The 21,038-nt window shown below is 39.2% G+C and overlaps 1 protein-coding gene across 1 annotated transcript in view; it reads right to left on the bottom strand.

Moving 5' to 3' along the window:
• Positions 1-21,038, bottom strand: part of PREX2 (phosphatidylinositol-3,4,5-trisphosphate-dependent Rac exchange factor 2) — a 218,188-nt gene that overhangs the window by 137,702 nt on the left and 59,448 nt on the right. The window contains exons 4-8 of the mRNA XM_014939649.1: positions 19,283-19,387; positions 15,624-15,725; positions 13,723-13,884; positions 5,407-5,540; positions 3,974-4,077 (exon numbers count right to left, since the gene is read on the bottom strand). Of these exons, the coding sequence (XP_014795135.1) occupies positions 3,974-4,077; positions 5,407-5,540; positions 13,723-13,884; positions 15,624-15,725; positions 19,283-19,387 (607 nt within the window). The remainder of the gene's footprint in view (positions 1-3,973; positions 4,078-5,406; positions 5,541-13,722; positions 13,885-15,623; positions 15,726-19,282; positions 19,388-21,038) is intronic.

Here is a 21,038-nt window from a genome sequence, read left to right as displayed (position 1 = left end):
CACCAAGGAAATAATTACTGCACAACCTCAATTGCCTTCCTTTTCTGTATATTTTTTGATGCAGTCTCGGGTTACTATTATCATGTAGTGTTTTTTCTATTTCATGCCTCATTTCAAGACAACAGGGGACAGAACTAAGATAGTATAAGCAACCATAAATCTGTTATTTCCTAAGTTTCAAGTGCTTGTCTTCATAAACTAAGTAACATTCATGTAATGGCTGGTCAATGCCTTTAGAAATATACTTTTCCCTCAAAACTGAATAGAGAAAAAAACAATACCATCTCAATATGGTAATGTATTAATATTTGCAAGTGGTTGTGTAGCCTCACTGTTTTACGAACACAAACAGTCTGCCCTGATAAGTAATATGCATTCCACTTTAATCAGAGCAAACAAAAAGAAAGGCAGAGCGCTTCACAATGCCGAAACAAAAAATAAAGCTTCCACCGACTGTACTGCTCAGCCAAGGCCTAATTTAATCAAAGAAAAATTGCTTTTCAGAAAAAGCTTTGTTAATTTCTGTAGGCATGTCATTAGCATGACAATAAACCACACTGGGAATCTGCTTTCCTATTTCTAAGCTTCTACTTACAAGCAAGGAAGACTACATTCCTACGTCTGTCGATGCTGAGAGCAAACACTCTCAGTCACCCTTTTTCCCTGGAGCACTGTGGTTCCTCACACCAAGTGAACAGAGGATCCCAAAATCTACAGCAGAGAACTAGAAATATCGAGATGCAAAAGTCTTCCATAAAGGAACCCATGAAAAGCTCATGAGAAGACGTCATGCACAGATATGGAAACATAAGCCCTCTGCACTCTAAATTAGGAATTATAGAAAGTGACAGGCAATAGGCGATTAAGAAGAAGAAAATAATACAATTCCAAAAAAGGACACGCAAAGCTGATGTGAATGAGGCTCAGACAACCCGGTTACTACACTTGGGAATGAGATGAGACAAAGAGAACCCAGCAGAATGGCAGCAGGTTACAGTTCAAAAGCAGATGACTACGGGGGATGAGAAACAAGACATCTGGGTGCAACAGATGAGAGCAGTACAGAAACCAAGGCAGCAGAAGGTTAAAGGGCATCACGATCTGAGTGAAAGATAAAGTACTAGTGTGAGGAGAGGGAATACGCTCCTGACTACAAGGAAAAACAGGTTTTTTAGGAATAAAAAAAAGGTGGTGGTGGGGGGAAGGGGTGGCAAGAAAAGGGTGGAAACATGCCACAGACCAGGGAAATAACAAAGACATTTCCATATTTCAAAGAGAAACATAGAAAAGAGGGATGAAATAGCAGCAATTAGCAAAAAAAAAAAAAAAAAAAAAAATTAGGATATTGGGCAAACTGAAATGGAGAAGACGGAAAATGTGGGGATATAGGAAAAAAAGCAGGGAAGAATAATCTAGACATGAAAATAACCAAGCCATTAACTGATGTCTCAGAAGTGTGGAAAGGAAGAAAGATTTTAGAAATGTTGCGTATATAAAAGTGACGATACTTGATATGGCTCAGGAGAGCAAATGGGAAGGAAGCACGACAGCCTCCAGGACTGTGTGCAAGGCTATAGGAAATGGGGACAGCAGCAAAATTTCCTGCAGCTGGAGGAAATTAGGCTACTGGTGTCTGGAGGGGAGAGGAAGACGATTTGAACTTAGCCAAATTATGCTTGAAGATTCACTGAGGAAGAAAACAAAAGGGCAGGAAAGAAAATGGACAGTGAGAAAGAGATCAGGGACTGGATACTTGGAACAAGCAAATGAAGAAAGGTAGGACAGATTTGAGAAATACAAGACAGTCGTGGGAAGGAGGAAGGAAGAAATATTTGCTAAAGCCAACACTAAAAGCATGGCAATATGTAGGATCGGAAACCGAGAAAGGAAAAAGTTATAGCAAAGTTACAGAACTATTGTAATATTCATCAGGAAGAAGATGGTGGGTCCATGTGGCCACAGTAACCACAAGAGTTGTAGAGAGATGACGTCTTAGAAAGTGACATAATGGAAACAGGAAAACTGACTTATATTTCTGGAGCATATATAAGGAAGATGAAGAAACATAAATGAAAGGTAGTCAAATAATACTTGATGTAAAAGACTGAAACACTCAACTCCCTTAGCTGCATAAATTGAGATTTCATACAAATAAAGCTAACAACCTGGCAGGAACACAGGCCAGAAAAGGGAAATAGCTGGATATAGAATATTGGATAAATTACATTCAAGTCAATGAGGCTTGATGAAATTCACTATAGTGTACCCATAGACATCTCTAAATCACCAACTAAATCAGTGGGCCAGGTGAAGGCCCTACCCTGAAACAGATGTCAAGGAGTTCTTACACAAAATGTCTAGTAAACAAAGAGAACGAATGAAGTGTGACGCCACAGTGCTCTACCTTATATTCAGCATTTTCCAATAATTTTATCAGGGGCTTAAATGGCTCAGTAATAACATTGTTTGTTCATAGAACCAAGGCAAGAAGCATTGCAAGAGCTTTGGGGAACAAGACACGAATTCTGAATGCTTAATGAATTGTGGAAATAGTGAAATAAAATTGAGTACAGAGAAGAAAGTAATTGTTAGGACCTACTGTCAGACATTCACACAGTATAATGGGATAGGCACCAGTACTGCACAAAAGGACTTGGTGTGGTATTCTGGAACACCAACTAAAAGGCTCTCAGAAAAGCCAAATATCCCAGGATTAATAATAGACATCCCACATGCAGCACTACAGTAATTATTCTGTTTCACTTGGCACCAGCAAAGTTTCAGCTCTGGATACCTCATCATACAAAAGATGCAAACAAACTGGAAAAAAAGCCCTGAAACTCCAAAGGACATAAAAACTTAGAAAAAACACAATCTGTGGCAAACGTTCAAAGACTTAAAAAGAAGAGATGGAAGAGAGACCCGACAGCTTTCCAATAAACTAGTTTGTTGCAATAATAACAACTGTTATTATAATTAGTACTATTATATATACTGTTATAATACTCCAAGAGTTCTCCAAGTGTACCCCAGTAGAACAAGAAGTGAGGAAACTATTTTGAATGCAAGGAACTCAAGGCTATAAAAAAAATAATCTTATTTTTCAAGAAATATTTAACTTCCATAAAGCCTACTTAAGCTGTACAATCCTTGTCATTAATGCTCAATTTTAGAAAGTAATTAGTTTAAGAAATCCTTGGAATCCATAGCAGATGTAGGGCAAACCTAATGCTATTTTAAAATCTGGAGAAGTAATACATAACTCATAGAAATTTCCTCCAGACCTACATATTTGCAATGCCACTGCAAGTTTCCCACATTATTTTTTTTTTTTTTTTTTTAGTTTCACATTAGAAAGCCAAAAATGTTTCAGGTTTTCTTTATTAATTGTAAAGAAATAAGAATTGTTAAGGTCAAAGGTTAAACTCAAGTTTCTAAAGCAAAAATTTGTGGGAAAACATTAGAAAAGTGAAAACCCAAAATATGTTGGGAAAATTTCAAGCAATCATATAGATTATACCCATAAAGGTATTTAAAAAATCCCTTCTTTTTTTCCTTAAATATTATGTTACAATTTCAGCATTTATAGTGTTTTGAGGTTTCATTCCAACAGTGGCAACTTTTCCATTTGTTTTTACAAATGTATCACATACCTAGGGATAATCTATTTAGGAATGCTGTACAGTGAAGTTAAATACACAATTTCAGTTGAGCAATAAATTTCACCTTATTTTATTACTCTGCTCACGTTAGCATATAACACTCATCTATGACCGCCCACCTCATCATCTATGAAAGAATGATGCATCACAGAAGCAGAGTTTTGATATTAGCAGAGAGCACTTTTAATGTGGTATCTTTTTCTTTTTAAGTACAAGCAGCACCCTCCAACTCTCTAAGAAATCACGAAGCTGCCTTTGATTTCAGCACCTCGAAAGGCTGCCCTGCTAATGAGCAACACAAATATACTCACCTGTTCCATCATCTACATTCTCCACCTCCATCACTTCAGTGTTTATTCTGCCCCGAAAAAGGTAACGGTGGCCATCTGTGGATGCTTTGCTGTTCTTCAATCGCCTGATAAAAGAAAGAGCAGATGAGCAGGTCATCCACCACCTTTCACTATGTTTCTGCACTGTTCCCTGTGCATGTAGCATTTAAAGCACCGAAGACAAAACATTCTTTCCTCCTAACTGATGAAGCCTCCTTATGTTAGTCAAGAAATTCAACACAAGGGTAGCATGACTGAAAAAATTAAATAAAAACACCTTTGGATATAAATCTTGACCTGCATGCATTAGCCTCATAAATGGGATTTATGCACGGAAGAACAAAGATGACATTTTTCCTTCCCCACATAAGGGTTAACCAAGAATTATAATTAAGAATTGCTGAAATTTTGTGGCAGTTTCACAGTGGTATATTCCAAAGCTTTAACTCTTCTACTGCTACAACTCTGTCCCCAGTGAAGTCAGGGCCTTTTGAGAAACCCAGTTCTAGGCAGCTAAGCCAGGGATGATTTTCTGTCCACTTTTGCCTATAATAATTAATACTTTATACCAAACAAAGGGGCCTTTTGAGAAACCCAGTTCTAGGCAGCTTTTCCCACCTCAGATAAGCCAGGCATGATTTTCTGTCCACTTTTGCCTTTAATGATAATTAATACTTTATACCAAACAAAGTTCAGTTCCTGAGAATTAATGACCATCTGAATTCTGACCTTCACTCACTCCAGAGAGGTACCGATCTTCAGAAAATGACCTGCCTCTCAATCACTGCTGTCTAATGAGTAACTCTACTATACTATAAGTTTCTTATTGAAAAGCTGAATAACATATTTAAACAACAAAAAAAAACAAACACAGAAGCAAGCATAAATGTTCAATATCATATATTTATTCTTTCCAAAGTGAGAGGAATCCAATAACTCTAGTGAAGTTTATACCTGTGAACCCAAATTTAGCAATCCACATTTCTACAATTCCACAGCAAAAGGATGCTTAAAAATTTCATAAAAGTTCTCAAACAAAAATAAATAGGACAATTTATGCAAAATTTCCAAAATACAAACATCCTGTGAGCAACACTAAAAATTCAGTCTGTTTACCCTTCCTAGAAGAGAGTGAGGCCATTACATATAACTTATTGTGGAAGACTGACAAAACCAGCTTTCTCCCTGTACTTCACCATTTGGATTCTGCAATCATATAAAGTTTTTCCAACGTTTGAATTAAATACAGTTCTCTTTGGATGACAGGTTTCCTCTAAAAATGCTGACTTTATATTGCAATTAACTGCAGTAAACACTTCAGTGATGTTCACATATTCATATGAAACAGCAGCCAGAGGATTAGCTCTACTGTGAGAAAAAGACATTATTTTTGAAAGTATAAATTAATCATTTACCTGTGCTTTTTTTTGCAGTAGACCAAAAGGTTATCAAAAAGAAAAAATATCCTTTCTTGGATATTTCCTGCTGAAATTTTCAGTAGTAGTCCACTTCGCAGCATTTCTGTGCACGTGTCTGTGATGTTGGACCCCTAAAATCAATTGGAAAGAGATTATCTTTTATCCTGTGAGACATTAAGGACTCTGCATCAATTAAAGAAAAGTTTCTTATACAAACTCACAACCGTAACTGTTCTCTGGAAATACCAAGAATAAAACTCATGGTAATTTATTACACTGTAATTAAATAATAATTTCTAATGGTGCTTAACACCAGTTCTGTATACATTTAGTATTGCCATTAACTGGGGGGGAGGGTTTGTGGTTTTTTTGAATGGATAAAGTTTAATCACTGAAGTTTCCAAATTATATTATATCTGTGCATGAGACATCTCCCGAAAAACCAGGCCAACTTTATACAATAAGTCCTATCTTTGATAACTTTACTATTCAGTCAGAAATGTCTGAAAATGGGGCCTTACAAGACACAATCTATGCCAACATGAACTTGGAAGCTGAAGCAACCTGGAAATTGAACATACATCAAACTAAACTAAAGACAAAATCAAAAAAAAGCAAGACTTAAAACTCAGGTAAAGCTAACAGGGGCACATACAACTAAGTATTAGTGTACTTCCTCCATGTGATGAAGGCATCACAAGTTTGCTAATCTTTACATGTTTGGGATGAAACTTCCCATGCCTCATTTTTGCTTCAGGCAGATTGTTCTTTCATGTGAAAAGAATCACAGAATCATAGAATTTCCTGGGTTGGAAGGGACTTTCAGATCATCAAGTCCAACCATCAACCTCTGATAAAAAACGTCACTAAACCATATCTCTGAGCACTATATCTACCCATCTTTTAAATACCTCCAGGGATGGGCACCCCACCACTTCCCTGGGCAGCCTGTTCCAGTGCTTCATAACCCTTTCGGTGGAGAAATTGTTCCTAAGCTCCAATCTGAACCTCCCCTGGCACAACTTGAGGCCGTTTCCTCTTGTCCCATGGCCTGTTCCTTGGGAGAAGAGACCGCCCCCCCCCGGCTACACCCTCCTTTCAGGGAGTTGGAGAGAGTGTGAAGGTCTCCCCTCAGCCTCCTTTTCTCCAGGCTGAACCCCCCCAGCTCCCTCAGCCTCTCCTCGTAAGACTTGTGCTCCAGACCCCTCACCAGCTCCGTTGCCCTTCTCTGGACCCGCTGCAGCCCCTCTAGGTCTTTTTTGTGGTGAGGGGCCCAAAACTGGACACAGCACTCGAGGGGGGGCCTCACCAGTGCCCAGTACAGGGGGATGACCATTTCTATGGGGCATTTTCATAAAGATTAATGAAAATGAAGCAACTTTAACAAAGGATAACATTTTCAAAAAAATATTTCTGTGAAAAAGTCCTGGCACTTCTATGCCTTACAAAGTGCATTTCCCTCTCAAGGAAGCCTGTCTTGAATTCAGAGATGTATTTTAGCTTTTCTGAAGATCTATGCTTCTGTGGGGGAGTCATCCTACTGATAATGATGCCCACTGGCCGCACCAACCACACACCCACGGCTCGAGGAGTTTCCTAACTCGGGGTAGGAAAACCTGCAAAAGCCAGGACTTTCCTTTCATCTACACACGTTCCGAAAGAGTTATGCCTGCAATAGCTGCAGTTACTTCCTCTTCTTGAGCTAACCACAGCAGCAGCCCAAAGAAAAATGCATCCAATTAAGAGCCAAGAAGCCGTCATGGCTTCTGCTCTCAGCTCTTCATCCCCCCATTCATCCTCTGGACATCACGGCACTGAATATTGAGCAATCTCTCAGGCTCTGTCCTGAGGAGAATGCAGTCTGTTTATACTGAGATGATAACCAAGATTGCACAACCATCCCACTGGCACACAACTCAGGTCTCTAAATAAAGCAGCTTCGGTATCAGTATTAACTAACCACTCTCTGTTTCCATTTAGGACCAAATGAACCAAAAATTAATGTCATCTATTGCCACTAGACCATGATTCCCTTCTTAAGACAGAAGTGCCAGAAGCTGGCACAATAACTGCACAGTTTCATTTGAAACCAAACACTGAAACACCTTAAAAGCACACCCGGTAATACAAATTAAGCCCAAATTAGGGCTGCACTTAATATTTGCTGCCCACAACCACAGAAAAGCAGGTCGTTTTCTTTCCATTCTATCTCATTGCTTTTGTGTATTAAAAAGAGTAACCAATACCTTATGCTGCTTTTAAAGTTTCCTGGAACAGTACTTACTAATAATTTACATTTTAAATGGCTGGATATTTTTAAAGGTTTTTGCTTTGTTTTTACAGAAAACTTCAGCTTTGCTGAAAATTGTAAATTTTTGTAAGGAAGCCAATAAAATTTCAGCTTAAGGCTTCAAAATTATTTCAGCAGTTTCAGTTTTCTCCTAATGGGTTTATTTTTTCACCAAAAGGGTTTTATGAAAACATTTTGTCTCTCTTATTGAAAAATTCAATTTTGACTGTAGAAAAACACAACCTTTCCCCAAAAGTCCTAGCACGATCTGCTACTGTGACAGCATCATATAAAATACCATATTTTATATCCATTTTAAATGTATATAATTCAGGTGACCCGAATTATCAAGATTTGCCTCATTCATGATCCAAGTCCAACGTTGCAATATGACAGTGAGTATTATCTGTAAAACATTGCTACCCTTCGCTAGTGTTTTTCCTCTTCATTTTCTTCCTTTTCTAATATAAACTGCTAGATGATGGAAAAAAAAAACCAAAACATTCTAGAGGTATTTTTTTTTCCCCCTTGGAGACCTCCCGTCCAAATACTGAACTGTATTAACTTCACTTATCAGATACCTTTTGACAAGATCACAACCCATGGCTGGGGTGGCCACAGGTCAGTGAATTCTGTTACTGCTGGTTTATTTGCTGAAGTCCAAGGGAATAAGTTATGAGGATGAGAAGTCACATCTGGTTGTCCCACACAACGCTGCCAGCGCCTAAAAATCTCCTGCCACCCCCCTGCCCGTGTAACACCATTAGGGTCAGCCTGTTCCTAGACTTGGGGGTGGACTTGGAGCTACCTACTGCACAGATAAAACTGAACTACGCTACCTACAAGCAGTACTTTTGGAGCAAACATCACCAACACCTTCTAACACAAATGTGTTCTCATTAAATGTTTGAATTGAAACTACCAGGGAAACCTCGAATATGAGCAATTTGAATCTGAAAAGCAATTCGCTACTTCGAAGTTTTCATGAATACATACGTTTATACCCAGTGCTTGCAAGGGAAGATCATAGGGTTGGTTCAACCTAAACATAAAACGTACTGCTATGCTACAATTCATGTTTCTATACATTTAAAGCACCTGCAATTAGAGCTGATGGGGCATTTTCACTTAAAACAACATTTTTGTGATATGTTCACTTGAAAATGCCATGTTTGGTAGAAACAAATCTGTTCTAATCATCTTCCAAATATAAAGGATTCAACTGGAAAAAAAACTGCAAAGCAAGTTTCTGCTTTCCAAGGCAGGTGTATACTCTGAAGCCAGAATAGTTTTCCTCCATCTTTCCTACTGAACCACTGAAGACTCCAAACATCTAATGGTAGAGCAGTTCCCTCCTGCAGGTCACACTGGGGCTGAGGATTGTGTGGGTTTCCAGGACAGCCAGTCTCTCTTATGAGGAAAGGCTGAGGGACTTGGGTCTTTTTAGTCTGAAGAAAAGAAGACTGAGGGGGGATCTGATCAACACCTATAAATACTGAAAGGGTGGGTGTCAGGAGGATGGGGCCAGTCTTTTTTCAGTGGTGCCCAGGGACACTTCAAGAGGTGATGGGCAACTGGAACATAGGAAATTCCATCTAAACATGAGGAGGAACTTCTTTCCTGTGAGGGTGGCAGAGCCCTGGAAGAGGCTGCCCAGGGAGGTGGTGGAGTCTCTGTCTCTGGAGACATTCCAAACCCACCTGGACACATTCCTGTGCAACCTGCTCTGGGTTGACCTGCTTTGGTATGGGGGTCAGACTTGATGATCTCCAGAGGTCCCTTCCAAGCCCATGTGATTCTGTGAAGTTAAAAGTCCATGAGATCACAGAGCTTGCAGGCTATTTAGATAAAAGTGGCTCCTAAGAGCCCTGGGCTGCCAGTCAGTTGCCCATCAGTCCACTAAGGCCAGAGCTCTGAGATGTGGGCTACCATGACTGTATCCCAAAATACATACATTTAAAATGCACTGGAAGGAGAGAGACTATATGCAAGATATGTAAGACAATATCCCCCTCATCCTTAAGACATTAAATGCCCATCTTTGACATTAAAAAATGCCCTTCATTACCTTGAGATCAAAAGCAGCATTTGTTGGTTTTATTCGTTACAAAAGCTACTTATCCATGTATTCTGGGCAAATTTCAGTCAAACAAGAGGTCTGACCATACTGATTCAGTGGCCATCATGCTAGCAGTGATAAAGGCCAGAAATAGCAGATATTAACTTACTCTTCAATACTTGCACGTGGGTATATGAAACAGAAATAAAACAGGGGAAAGGGCTAAAAATTCTGGAATTTAAAACAGAAAACTCTCTTAAAATACTACTTGATGACATGGAACGGAAAGGAACTGAATACCCCATGCTCCTGTCACTAAGTTGGCCTGTGACTCAGGCTGGGTTGTTCGGTTTCCAGCTTACAACAAACGCAGCAATTTTGTTTTTTTCTTCTCTCACTGAAACGTCCACGCAAATCCTACTGACAGACTCCTTCAGCTGCTGAGCCGTTCTCCAGCTGAGACAGCCACCTACACAAGTTCTGAATTCAGGCCAATAAATTAAACCACTTAGGAAATTAAGTGAGAAAGTCATTATACTCAAAATTTTCGTCCTTGAAACAGATGTTTCATTTTTCCATGAATCTGTATTTTTATTATAATAAACACAAGCTTCATTTTATGACACTTATGTATAGGAATTCAAGTCATGCTTTGATCAGATTCTAAAAATAGTCTTTATTTTTTTCCCTTTCCTTCTAGTTGAGGCCAAGCAATGTGCTAAGCATTTCCTTCTGGAAGGAAATCTCCAACAAGTTTGCCTCTTTATTTTTAGGCAATGCAGAAAACCAGATGTTTATTTAATTAAATCCACTCTCATGCATTGCACTCAGAGATTTTTATATTTTTTTTTTTAGTTGTTGTTGGGAATAATTCAAAATACTGTTAGCTCTTATATATGGGCTGGAATTTTTACCTTTTCAAGGACTAAGTGTATATTACTTGTGAAAAGGATGCACGTATTAAGATCAGGGCAACTTTGCCAGATTGGGCACCCTGTGGCTGACATACGGTAACATCAAACCTCATCAGCTGAACTACAATAACTACCACATAACTCTACTGAAAACATACTATTTTAAGCCAATGGCGCTATTTCAGAGTTCAAGCACAAGTGAAATCCTAAAATTAATCTGGGGTGGGACCCAACCAAAAAAAATATTCCAAGGTTGGAGGGAAATTACTAAGTTACCGTTCACAGAACATGATCTGAGGACAGAGAGAATAAGACTTTGTTTCTTCATGCTTCTGTCCATATTGTTACCTTTCCTTATTGTTGCCTTAATATATTTCCAGCAGCAAATATATTTACTACTGTTATGTCTTAATAAACATTCAGAAGAAAATTAACTCAGGAAAGTGGATTCCCTTTTCAGCACTATTGGTTTGAGAACAGTCAGTTCTCAACCAAAGTATATGACTAATCGTGCATTGAGTTAATAAAGCTGTAACTTTATACTTGAGTGTGTTCATTAGGATGGATTTGACAAGTATCTGTAAGAATCAGGCACTGAGAGCAAGTAGGAGAATTTTAATCACTATAGCGCAGTAGAAAATGTAATTGAAAAGTTGAAAATAATAGAAGGAGTAAAGTCAGTGATAGGCAATAAAGATTATTTAACGAATTTCCTTGCCATAAAATATTCAGCAGCATAAGCACTTGCCATTGCCTCTATCAGGAAGTTATTGCACAAGCATGTCTAATGTATTTTAATATTCACATACAGTAATCTTTCCAAGTTATTGCTGATGACAGCAAGTTCAAGCTAATTATAAAGGAGACTTATTTTCACCAAGTTTACAGAACATTGCTTCTTTTGGAAAGTGTTAGGTCAACTAGACCTCCTCTCAATTACAACATTTGGAGGTTTGCTTTATTAAGTAGTAGTCATTTCTTTTTCAAAATCCTACAAACAATATCATGGCATGAGTACACATTCTCTGTCATTTGTCTTTAATGGCTTTATTTATTTTTTTATTTATTTGAGATTGCGGATTACGATTAAATGCAGAAAGGTTTGTCTGAAATGTTTGTCTGAATACAGACTGGTAATTATACAGCTTTTATTCTTGCTAAAATTCCTTCTCTTCAGGCGCAGTGAATTTCTATGCAATGTGTTATAGTGACAGTCCCATACCAAAAGACTACAGTGCCCTGAACTCTGGCATAATAGGATTTCCCTGCTCCAAACTGTACGTACCCCAATTACAGAAAGGGAAGAGTGGTTCTTGAAAATGCTGCTAACACAGAAAAAAAGAAAAATACCTGAAGTGATACATTTAAAATCCCACAATGCACTGAAGGAAGACGAAGAATTTTGATTAAAGTAAAATTAGGTGCTTAATCCACATTTAGAATGCAGCAAATCTTCCCACACTCCTCAATTAACAGCAAACCAAAGGTTTGTGTAAGTCCACAGATCAGGAGATTTCACGTGGAACTGACAGGAAATAATTTTGCGGTGCCCTGGGCAGTATTTAGGGGGTTCTTTGTTCAGTGTGATTTTTATGCTCCTTTCAGAGAGTGGCTTGTTCTGCTCAACCCTCCTGGAAGGCAGGGGGAGACTGAATCCACTGCTGCTGAAGCAGAGCCCATCCTTGGACACGGCAAGTTCAAGGAACAGCAGGTGTGGAGAGAGATGGCAGGAGATGTAGGGAGAGAAGAGAACTGCAGAGAAACTATGCTTTTGTTTCTGCTGTTTTATCTATTATTATGAATACCTCCTTAAAAAATTGACTGTTCCAATCGATATTCTAATTTTCAGGCTTCTCGGGGAACTCTCAGTTCAAGTTCTGGCAGATCTATCTCAAATCTCTCTCTCTGATACAGTGTCCCCAACCTTTTCTCTGCACTGTACAAAGGCAATTTCCCACTACACAGCTGAAAGATCAGGTCTCAGTCTATCAGACTAACGTGGAAAAACACATTTTCCTTGCTACCTTTTCCAGCCAGCAAGCCTTCCACGAAGCTTAAAGGGATAAAATCTCTTCCTCTACTTCTTAAGCAGCTCTTTCAGGAAGAGAAGTAGCACATCTGAGTAAACTACTCAAAAAAGCAAAGAACAACTTCCATGTCGAAATTCACGTCTTAAGAAAACCTATGTATCTTTTTCAAAACTCAGTTTTTTAATAAAATGTTTATATTACTTGCTTTTACTGGGACTTTACTTGTGTTTCCCTCCCACCTCAGTACAGGCAGCTCAGACATTTTGATATGAAACACCTAAGGCAAATTAAAGATAAAGATTTAAAAATAAAGATAAAGATAAATTAAAGATCTATCTTTCTGTATAAAGGAATTATAGTGCTCAAAAGAATACAAAAGGAAAATTTTGGTGCTGCAGCTACTCGATCTTGTCGTTATCTAGGGGAAATGGTGGCTCTTCTGGTTCTTATTGAAAACTCCATGGTTTCTTCACAAAACTAAAGCATTAAAGCTCTTCCATTTGCAAACTATAAAACAAAAAAAACCCAAACACCACCAAGTCTTACACAGATTCTATTGAAGACATTTATGTTAGTTTAGCTCAGCCAAAAGTAAAGGACAACCAACAAGATGACAAAAGCTAATGGACTCAATGCTTAATCAATACTAAGTAATCAAAATTTTTTTTTAACCAATCAAATGCTGTTAAGCAGGTGTTGCCAGAAGTAAAATCCGAGCATCGGTTAAATTAGGATTTATAGATGTGTATGTGTGCACACAAACGTGTTGATGTAAGTGTTCAATATTCTAAGTCGAACACTAATCATCTGCCCTCATTCCTGGAAGTCTGCTATTTTATACAGCGGTGCTCAGTCACGGACAACACTTAAATTTACAGAATAGATCCCAAATAACAGCTGTGATTTCACAGAACTGAGGAGCTGACAGTACCACAGAATCACAAAACCAATGCAATATGTGTTTTTTGAAAACTGTCACTCCTGCCTCAATATAGAAAGCGACAAATCTTATGACAGTACCTCCCATCCTTCCACGTGAGACTGCCATTCTTCCAAAAACTCTAATTTTTCCATTTGTCTCTTGGCCTCATTTATGTTGGAACAGACAGCCTTCATGGCCTGGAGGGCTTCCATTAGTGCCGCATAGTCACTGTGCTTCCTCGGGGTCCGCTTCAGTAACTCCTATTTAAACATTTAAAAAAAAAACAAAAACAAATAAATAAAAAATAACCTGTCTTTGATCTCTAAATGTACATTACAGGAATTGACTAAGATACCACATCAAAAAGTAGCCAGACTTCTCTTTTACTAGTCTCCAGCAATGTGTCCTGGTAGGACATAAACTCAGAGAAATAAATTACTAACAATAAAAATAATCACTACTGAAGAAGAAGTTTGCATTTCAACTACTTTCTCCCCCCAACAATGTTTGTTCATGTTGAGCTCTGGGGTTTGGGTGGTGGGTGGTTTTTTTTGTTTGCTTATATTCCACAGGATGGAACTGTTCAATAGCAAGGATAACAATTGTGCTTAAAAATGTTAGCTTACGGAGGTCAAAAATTAACACCTGCCTCTCCTGCAAATCAGGGCAAAGCCCATGTTCCTTTAGCTCACAGCAATTGTTTAATACACCGAGCACTGAACAATAGCTTGGGTGACTCACTGGGTTCAGATGGTTACTGGTAATGGCAGCAATACTGAAAAACAAAAGTTGGGTTGCCAATATTTGAGATTTTCCATCTTAAGCTACCAGCTCCCCATTTACAGCTGGACCAGCTGTGGACAGCCTTCAGTGCGTACCCTGACAGGCGTGGGTACATTCCTCCTATCCTCCTAGAGCCCCAACTCTGACATCACCACACCCTGTATTTAAATTTTACATCAATCTATTCATGTCGATTTTATTCCTGAAGTAATTCATTACTCATTTTCCCTTGTTTTGTCTGCAGATCCTCCATTCAAAAAATAGAAGACAGAAATAATTCTAAAATAGGCCAAGGGAACTGTTAAACCACAGATATCTGGGATGACTCAAACCTCACTGCAATTATGATATTCTTTAACTTGTTTTAAAAACCTTTATTTTATCATGTTTACTTTATCAGATTTTAATGTCAATGCAATGAAATGCATATGCCTCATAACTGGCAATGTTTCAGATCTAAACTCACACATGGATTGTGAAAAATACTGTCCAATAATCAGGTTTCAAGTAGCTCCTAGAGCAGAACTGGCTCTGGCTTTTCTCTTGTGGTTTGAAACAAACAACATTAAACCTTACTTTGTTAAGCATAAATTTGTTTCAAATATTTATTTTCCTGATGATTGTAGTATTTTATTTCCTAGCCCGCAAAAAATTTCAGTGACTTAGAGGTTTGAATATCTAATGTTTATCAGCACATTTAACAGTTTTCATTAAGTTTTAAGTTGTAACAGTAAGATAAGAACAAACACATAAATGGTCACAGAACCACATACAGCATCTTACTGTTACCCTACGGCTTTTCTCACAAATCATTTTCATAAATATTTTTCATTTACAGTTTGGTGCCGGTAAATTAGAGTCATCAAAGCCTGTCAGTAACAAACTCAAGCATTTTAAGTGAGGACATGGTCAAACCCAGCTGAGACCAGTCTCATTAAACTCCCTTCAATGGCTCACTTGGGTTCAACAATGGCGAGGCAACCTCGCGACGAGATGCAGAAGGGAGCTAATCATCTTGACCCAGCCAAACTCCTCAGTCCTTTTGATACTGATGTCAGAAGACTTGCCACTAGCTTTAATGAGAGCGAGCCTGGGTCCAATATCTAATAAAGAGATTATTCACTGTGTAGAGAGATTGTTCCTGCGGTTTGGAAATATGCTTAGCAACCGGTTTTATGTAGAAGTATAAAGTCCTAGATAAAAATCTTGTAAGTACCTTCAAAAGAAGGGGATACTTGCATATTCTCTGTATTGGCGTCACTAGATATCCCTCCAATGGCACATCTGTGTTCTTGCGTCCTCCAAGGAGCATGCAATTCTAGAGTACAAACAGTTTCAGAAATTATTAAAAAATCCCTAGAAAAATATGAGAAATAAAGACAAGGGCATGCACATACAGCAATATTGACTAAGCTATATATAAATTATATATGTATGTGTTAAATATGTGATGAGGGAGGTTGGCAAGAGTGTGCAAAGATCAGGCTTAAACACATGCATTGGCAAGTACATGGACTATCGCACATGACAAGGAAGCAGTAATGGTGTTATGCAGGCATCTCCCATAGGTACCCTCTTCATCCAGTCTGATTAAGAGTAGCCCTTTTTTAAAACTTAAAAAAAAAAAAAATACCGTAAATAAAATGTTAAAAATATTGTCTGATGGCTAAACCACAATGATATGCTTTCACACTTGAACAAATAAAAATTAATTTAATTCAGGGTGACCACTATTGGTGCTGTTGGTCCCCAAAGGTGCGTTTGCAACAATAAGTAGCATTGAAGATGCTTTTAAATGTCTGAATACAGCCATCCTAATACACACGCAAAAAGTCTTCTGTTAATGTGTTTCTATATTTAAACATGATGTGTAATGAATAAAATATCCTTAGTCATGTGCTTAAGAATATGTGAGTTTTGAGAAGACATCCAACTATGGAAGCAGAGGATACAAGAGATATTGGGTGGAAACACGCAGGGAAAAGCAGCTGAGAGAGAGAGAGAAAAGAATAAGGGCTATTTGAGATAACGAAGGGACATGACAGCAAATATTTGAAATTGCTGGAATTAAAGTTTAAGTACATAAAGACCTAAAGTAATGATGGAAATTATTTTATGGAGAGATCAGAAGGAACTGTGATGCAACGGTATGAGATAATCTAAAGCTTCAAAGAGCAAGATGTCTAAACTGAGAACACCAAACAAAAGCAGTTTAACACAGCCAGATGGTATGTTGACACAGGCCACAAATCTGGATGCAGGCACGCTGTTGATGGAACAGAGGGTACACAACTGGGTGGCTGCCCTGCCTCAGCACATGACATACCCACATAACTAGGTCTCCTAGGGGTACGTTTAACACAGCCAGATGGTATGTTGACACAGGCCACAAATCTGGATGCAGGCACGCTGTTGATGGAACAGAGGGTACACAACCAGGTGGCCGCCCTGCCTCAGAACATAACCCACGACACACACCCCACATAACTAGGTCTCCTAGGGGTATCTCTACACCCACCCTTAAATCTCTGCTTTGTACTCATCATTAACCAGCTTCTGTCTTACCCTAAAGGTTCCTTTATCCTAAAGGATCTCACTTAACCTGCCAATGAAAAAGCTTTACTGATAAAGATTGAGCAAGATAATGGAAATGAAGACTATAGGTTTATATAATGACTGTCTCTATACTTAAAGGCCCAGAAGTTTGGTTCCAGCTCCTGATTATTTATAGATAAACACATCTCTAATGAGCTGAACTGCCTGGCCAGAGGCTTCAACTGTTCTTTCAAATCAGTAGGTCAGATTATCTGTTCTCTAGGTTAGACTGCTATCACTTGTTCTACAGACATGTCCTGAATCTATGAGGAACCCAAAGCAGATCACAGAATCATAGAATGGTTTGGGTTGGAAGGGGCATTCAAGATCATTAAGTTCCAAGACTGCTATCACTTGTTCTACAGACATGTCCTGAATCTATGAGGAACCCAAAGCAGATCACAGAATGATTTGGCTTGGAAGGGTCCTTAAAGATCATGGAGTTCCAACCCCCTGCCCTGGGCAGGGACACCTCCCACCAGACCAGGTTGCTCCAAGCCCCATCCAGCCTGGCCTTGAACCCCTCCAGGCATGGGGCAGACACAGCTTCTCTGGGCAACCTGGACCAGTGTCTCACCACCTTCATAGCTCTAAGGTCTCCCCAGAGCCTTCTCTTCTCCAGGCTGAACAACCCCGATTCTCTTCCATCTCTCCTGTAGTCCCTTCAGTGACTGGAAGGGGCTCTAAGGTCTCCCTGGAGCCTTCTCTTCTCCAGGCTGAACAACCCCGACTCTCTCAGCCTATCCTCATAGGAAAGGTACTCCAACCCTCTGATCATTTCCGTGGCCTCCTCTGGACCTGTTCCAACAGATGTGAAGCCCTGTACATGCGCCCAGGGGCACATGACACTGATACATCATGAACTGCCACAACCGCACACTTGACTTCTTTTCTCACAAAAACATAGTCTTTTTCCGTGGCCTCCTCTGGACCCATTCCAACAGATGTGGAAGCCCTGTACATGTGCGCAGGGGCACATGACACTGACACACCATGAACTGCCACAACTGCATACTTGACTTCTTTTCTCACAAAAACATGGTCTTTGCAGTCTTTAATGGGAAAATTTTGCTTGTTGTCTCTGGTCAGCATTCGCCCTTCTTCTTGAGTCCGGCCATGCTGCTCCCAATACAAGAACTATGAGCGTGCAGCTCCTCAAGTCTGGGGCAAGGTGAGGGATGCTGCGTCAGTCAATGAGGAAAAATAGGGCAACTTTGAAGCTGTTTTTAACTATGAATGGAACACTGCTGAAGAGTAAGAGACTCTTAGTGAAAAGGCTTCTTATCCCCCAGTACCCCCTATAATAAAGAAATTCACATATTGCTCCTTAACTTCTTCACTGTAAGTAAACACAGCTGGGAAGCCAGAATCTTAAAAAAATTTAGTGAGTTGCAACAGGACAACTTCACCAAGAATTCTGTCAACAGCAGTAGTGAAAGCCTACTGCATGCTAGAAATAATTAATAAAATTAGATAAAACTTGTGATACTGTCAGAATTGGCAGAATCTCTTTTTTTAAGCTTATTTGTGATGTTTTGCTTATAGCGTCCTAAAATGCAATAATCATGAAGTTTGGTATCATATCTGAGGGGACCTCATCAGGCATTTAAGCTCCAATATAGTAGGCCCCAAAACACAAAAAAAATCATTCCATACTAAATTCTTCTTTTAACAACTGATATGAACTATTAGGAAAATCAGTATTTACATGAAAACTCATTTTGCTGTGGGAAAATCATGAGGACCATTGGGCTTAACGTTTTAAAACACTTCCTTGTCTTGTTAAGTGAAGACTAATTGTGTAGCTGTTTCTTTTGACCTCAGACGAAGTCAGCATCTAAGATCAGGGTGGCTACTCCATGATCCATAACAAAACATTTTTCTGTCTGGCACAGCCAGGGCCTGCAGTACCAGAACGTGGACCTCTTCAGAAGTTCTGACAAGTCCTTCAGCTTCCTTTTTCTAATTTCTGTCCCTACCCCTCCTTACATATCTCATCCCATTTTTTTTTTTATTTCTACAGGCATGGGTGGATTTACACTCTTGTCTCTTGGCCAGCAAGCTCAAGGCACACTGCCTAATGCTGTATTATGCACGGATCCAAGTGCAGTGGTGAAAATATGATGTACACAACCCCTTCTTCTGGAAACACCACCCCCTTCTAACCACTTGCAGGTGTGCTTGTAGTTGCAGTTGTTACATGGTGGAGGTGAAGTTGCTAACAATTAGCTGCCCAGGCAAAAACCATTAAGTCAGAACACCAGTTCAAAGTTTATTTACCAAAAGAAACGTCCGCACTGTTCTTATTTTGTTAAGGTCAAGCAGAACTTTCTGTGCCTTCTCGTGGTTACTGCAGTATTCATCATAGATACGGAATTTCTCTTTCTGCAAAAACAAAGAAATACATTGTTCTTCACTTTCCATTTTGATTTTTTTTTAATTAATAAAACATGGAATGAACACTTTTCAGAGCTGAATAGCTAATATAGCCTTCATTTTAGAAGGTCAGCTCTTCCTCCTACATTTATTATTTGAGGTCCAGCCTCAAATTATAATTATGAACAGTCTACAAGCATCACTTTGGAATTTCAGTCATGGAATCACAGAATACCAAGTTGGAAGGGTCCTCAAGGATCATCTGGTCCAAACTTTCTTGGCAAAAGCACAGTCTAGACAAGATGGCCCAGCACCCTGTTCAGCTGAATCTTAAGTGTCCAACAACAGGGAATCCACCACTTCCCTGGGGACATTATTCCAATGGCTGATTGTTCTCATAGTGGAAAATTGTCCTCTTGTGTCCAATCAGAATCTCCCCAGCAACAACTTGTACCCTCATCTTTTCTGTGTGACTCCTTGTAAAAAGGGAGTCTCCATCTTCTTTGTAGCCACCCTTTAAATACTGGAACATGGTGATAAAGTCTCCCCTAAACCTTTTTTCCTCAAGGCTGAACAAACCCAATTCTTTCAGCCTTTACTCATATGGCAGGCCTCCCAATCATCTTGGTGGCCCTTCTCTGGACCCTCCCCAGCCTGTCCACATCTTTTTTGTATAGCGGGGGTCAAAATCGAACACAGCATTCCAGGTGTGGCCTGACAAGTGCCAAGTAGAGTGGGATAACGACTTCCTTATTGATGCAGCTCAGCATCTTGTTGGTTTTGTCACAGCAGCTCACTATTTACTCATACTGAGCTTGTTGTCCACCAGGACCCCCAGGTACCTTTCCACAGGGCTGCTCCCCAGCCAGGTACATCCAAGCCCCTGCTGCATCCCTGGATTATGTTTTTCCAGGTGCAAGACTTGAAATTTATCTCTGTTGAACTTCCTAAGGTTTTGCTGAAAAAATTCAGAGGCTGCACTATCACAAAAATACAGGATAAAAAAAAACAACAGGGAAAAAAATGCATAAGTGGCTTATTTGCTGACATCATTACCTATTTTGTCTGCAAACATTTATTTGGAAATATGATCCATATTTCTGCAGAGTCAAAACCTGATGTTACTCAACTTCTGTAAAATGTTTCCATAAACCATTAATAATTTTCTCCCCCCACAATGAATAAACAAGGACTTAGCAAACAAATGAGACTCTAATCAGAGGTAACAGCAAAACCTAGACTTTTTTCAGGCCTACAACTGAAAACAAACTAACTTTTGCTTATGTTGCAGAGCTCTGTAACACTGACATCCTTGTTTTGCTCCAGCAGGAAAAATAACACTGCTAGAAAACAATTACTGCAGGACATAGAAACATACTTGTGGAGGTACTGCAGTTGTGAGAAGTAAAAATTATTCACAGTCCAGAACCATGGAGATATTTTACCCGGCACATGCAATTCTTTGCTAAATATTCACATTTTTGCCTAGCATCAAAGGGGAATAAAAATAAAGCATATTATTACTTCTGCTGTTTCGTGCAACCCTGATCCTTGTAACTCCCTCTCACAGGCTCAGATTGTCAGCCTGGGATAATTTGGTGAATGTAAAAATGATGAAACAACAAAACTTTGCCTGTTTGATATGTTCTTTCTTCATTCT

Source organism: Calidris pugnax, unplaced genomic scaffold (genome assembly GCF_001431845.1).
Source record: "Calidris pugnax isolate Ruff unplaced genomic scaffold, ASM143184v1 scaffold5, whole genome shotgun sequence".
In the NCBI taxonomy this organism is placed as follows: Eukaryota; Metazoa; Chordata; class Aves; order Charadriiformes; family Scolopacidae; genus Calidris; species Calidris pugnax.
This window is presented reverse-complemented; position numbering and strand designations above follow the sequence as displayed.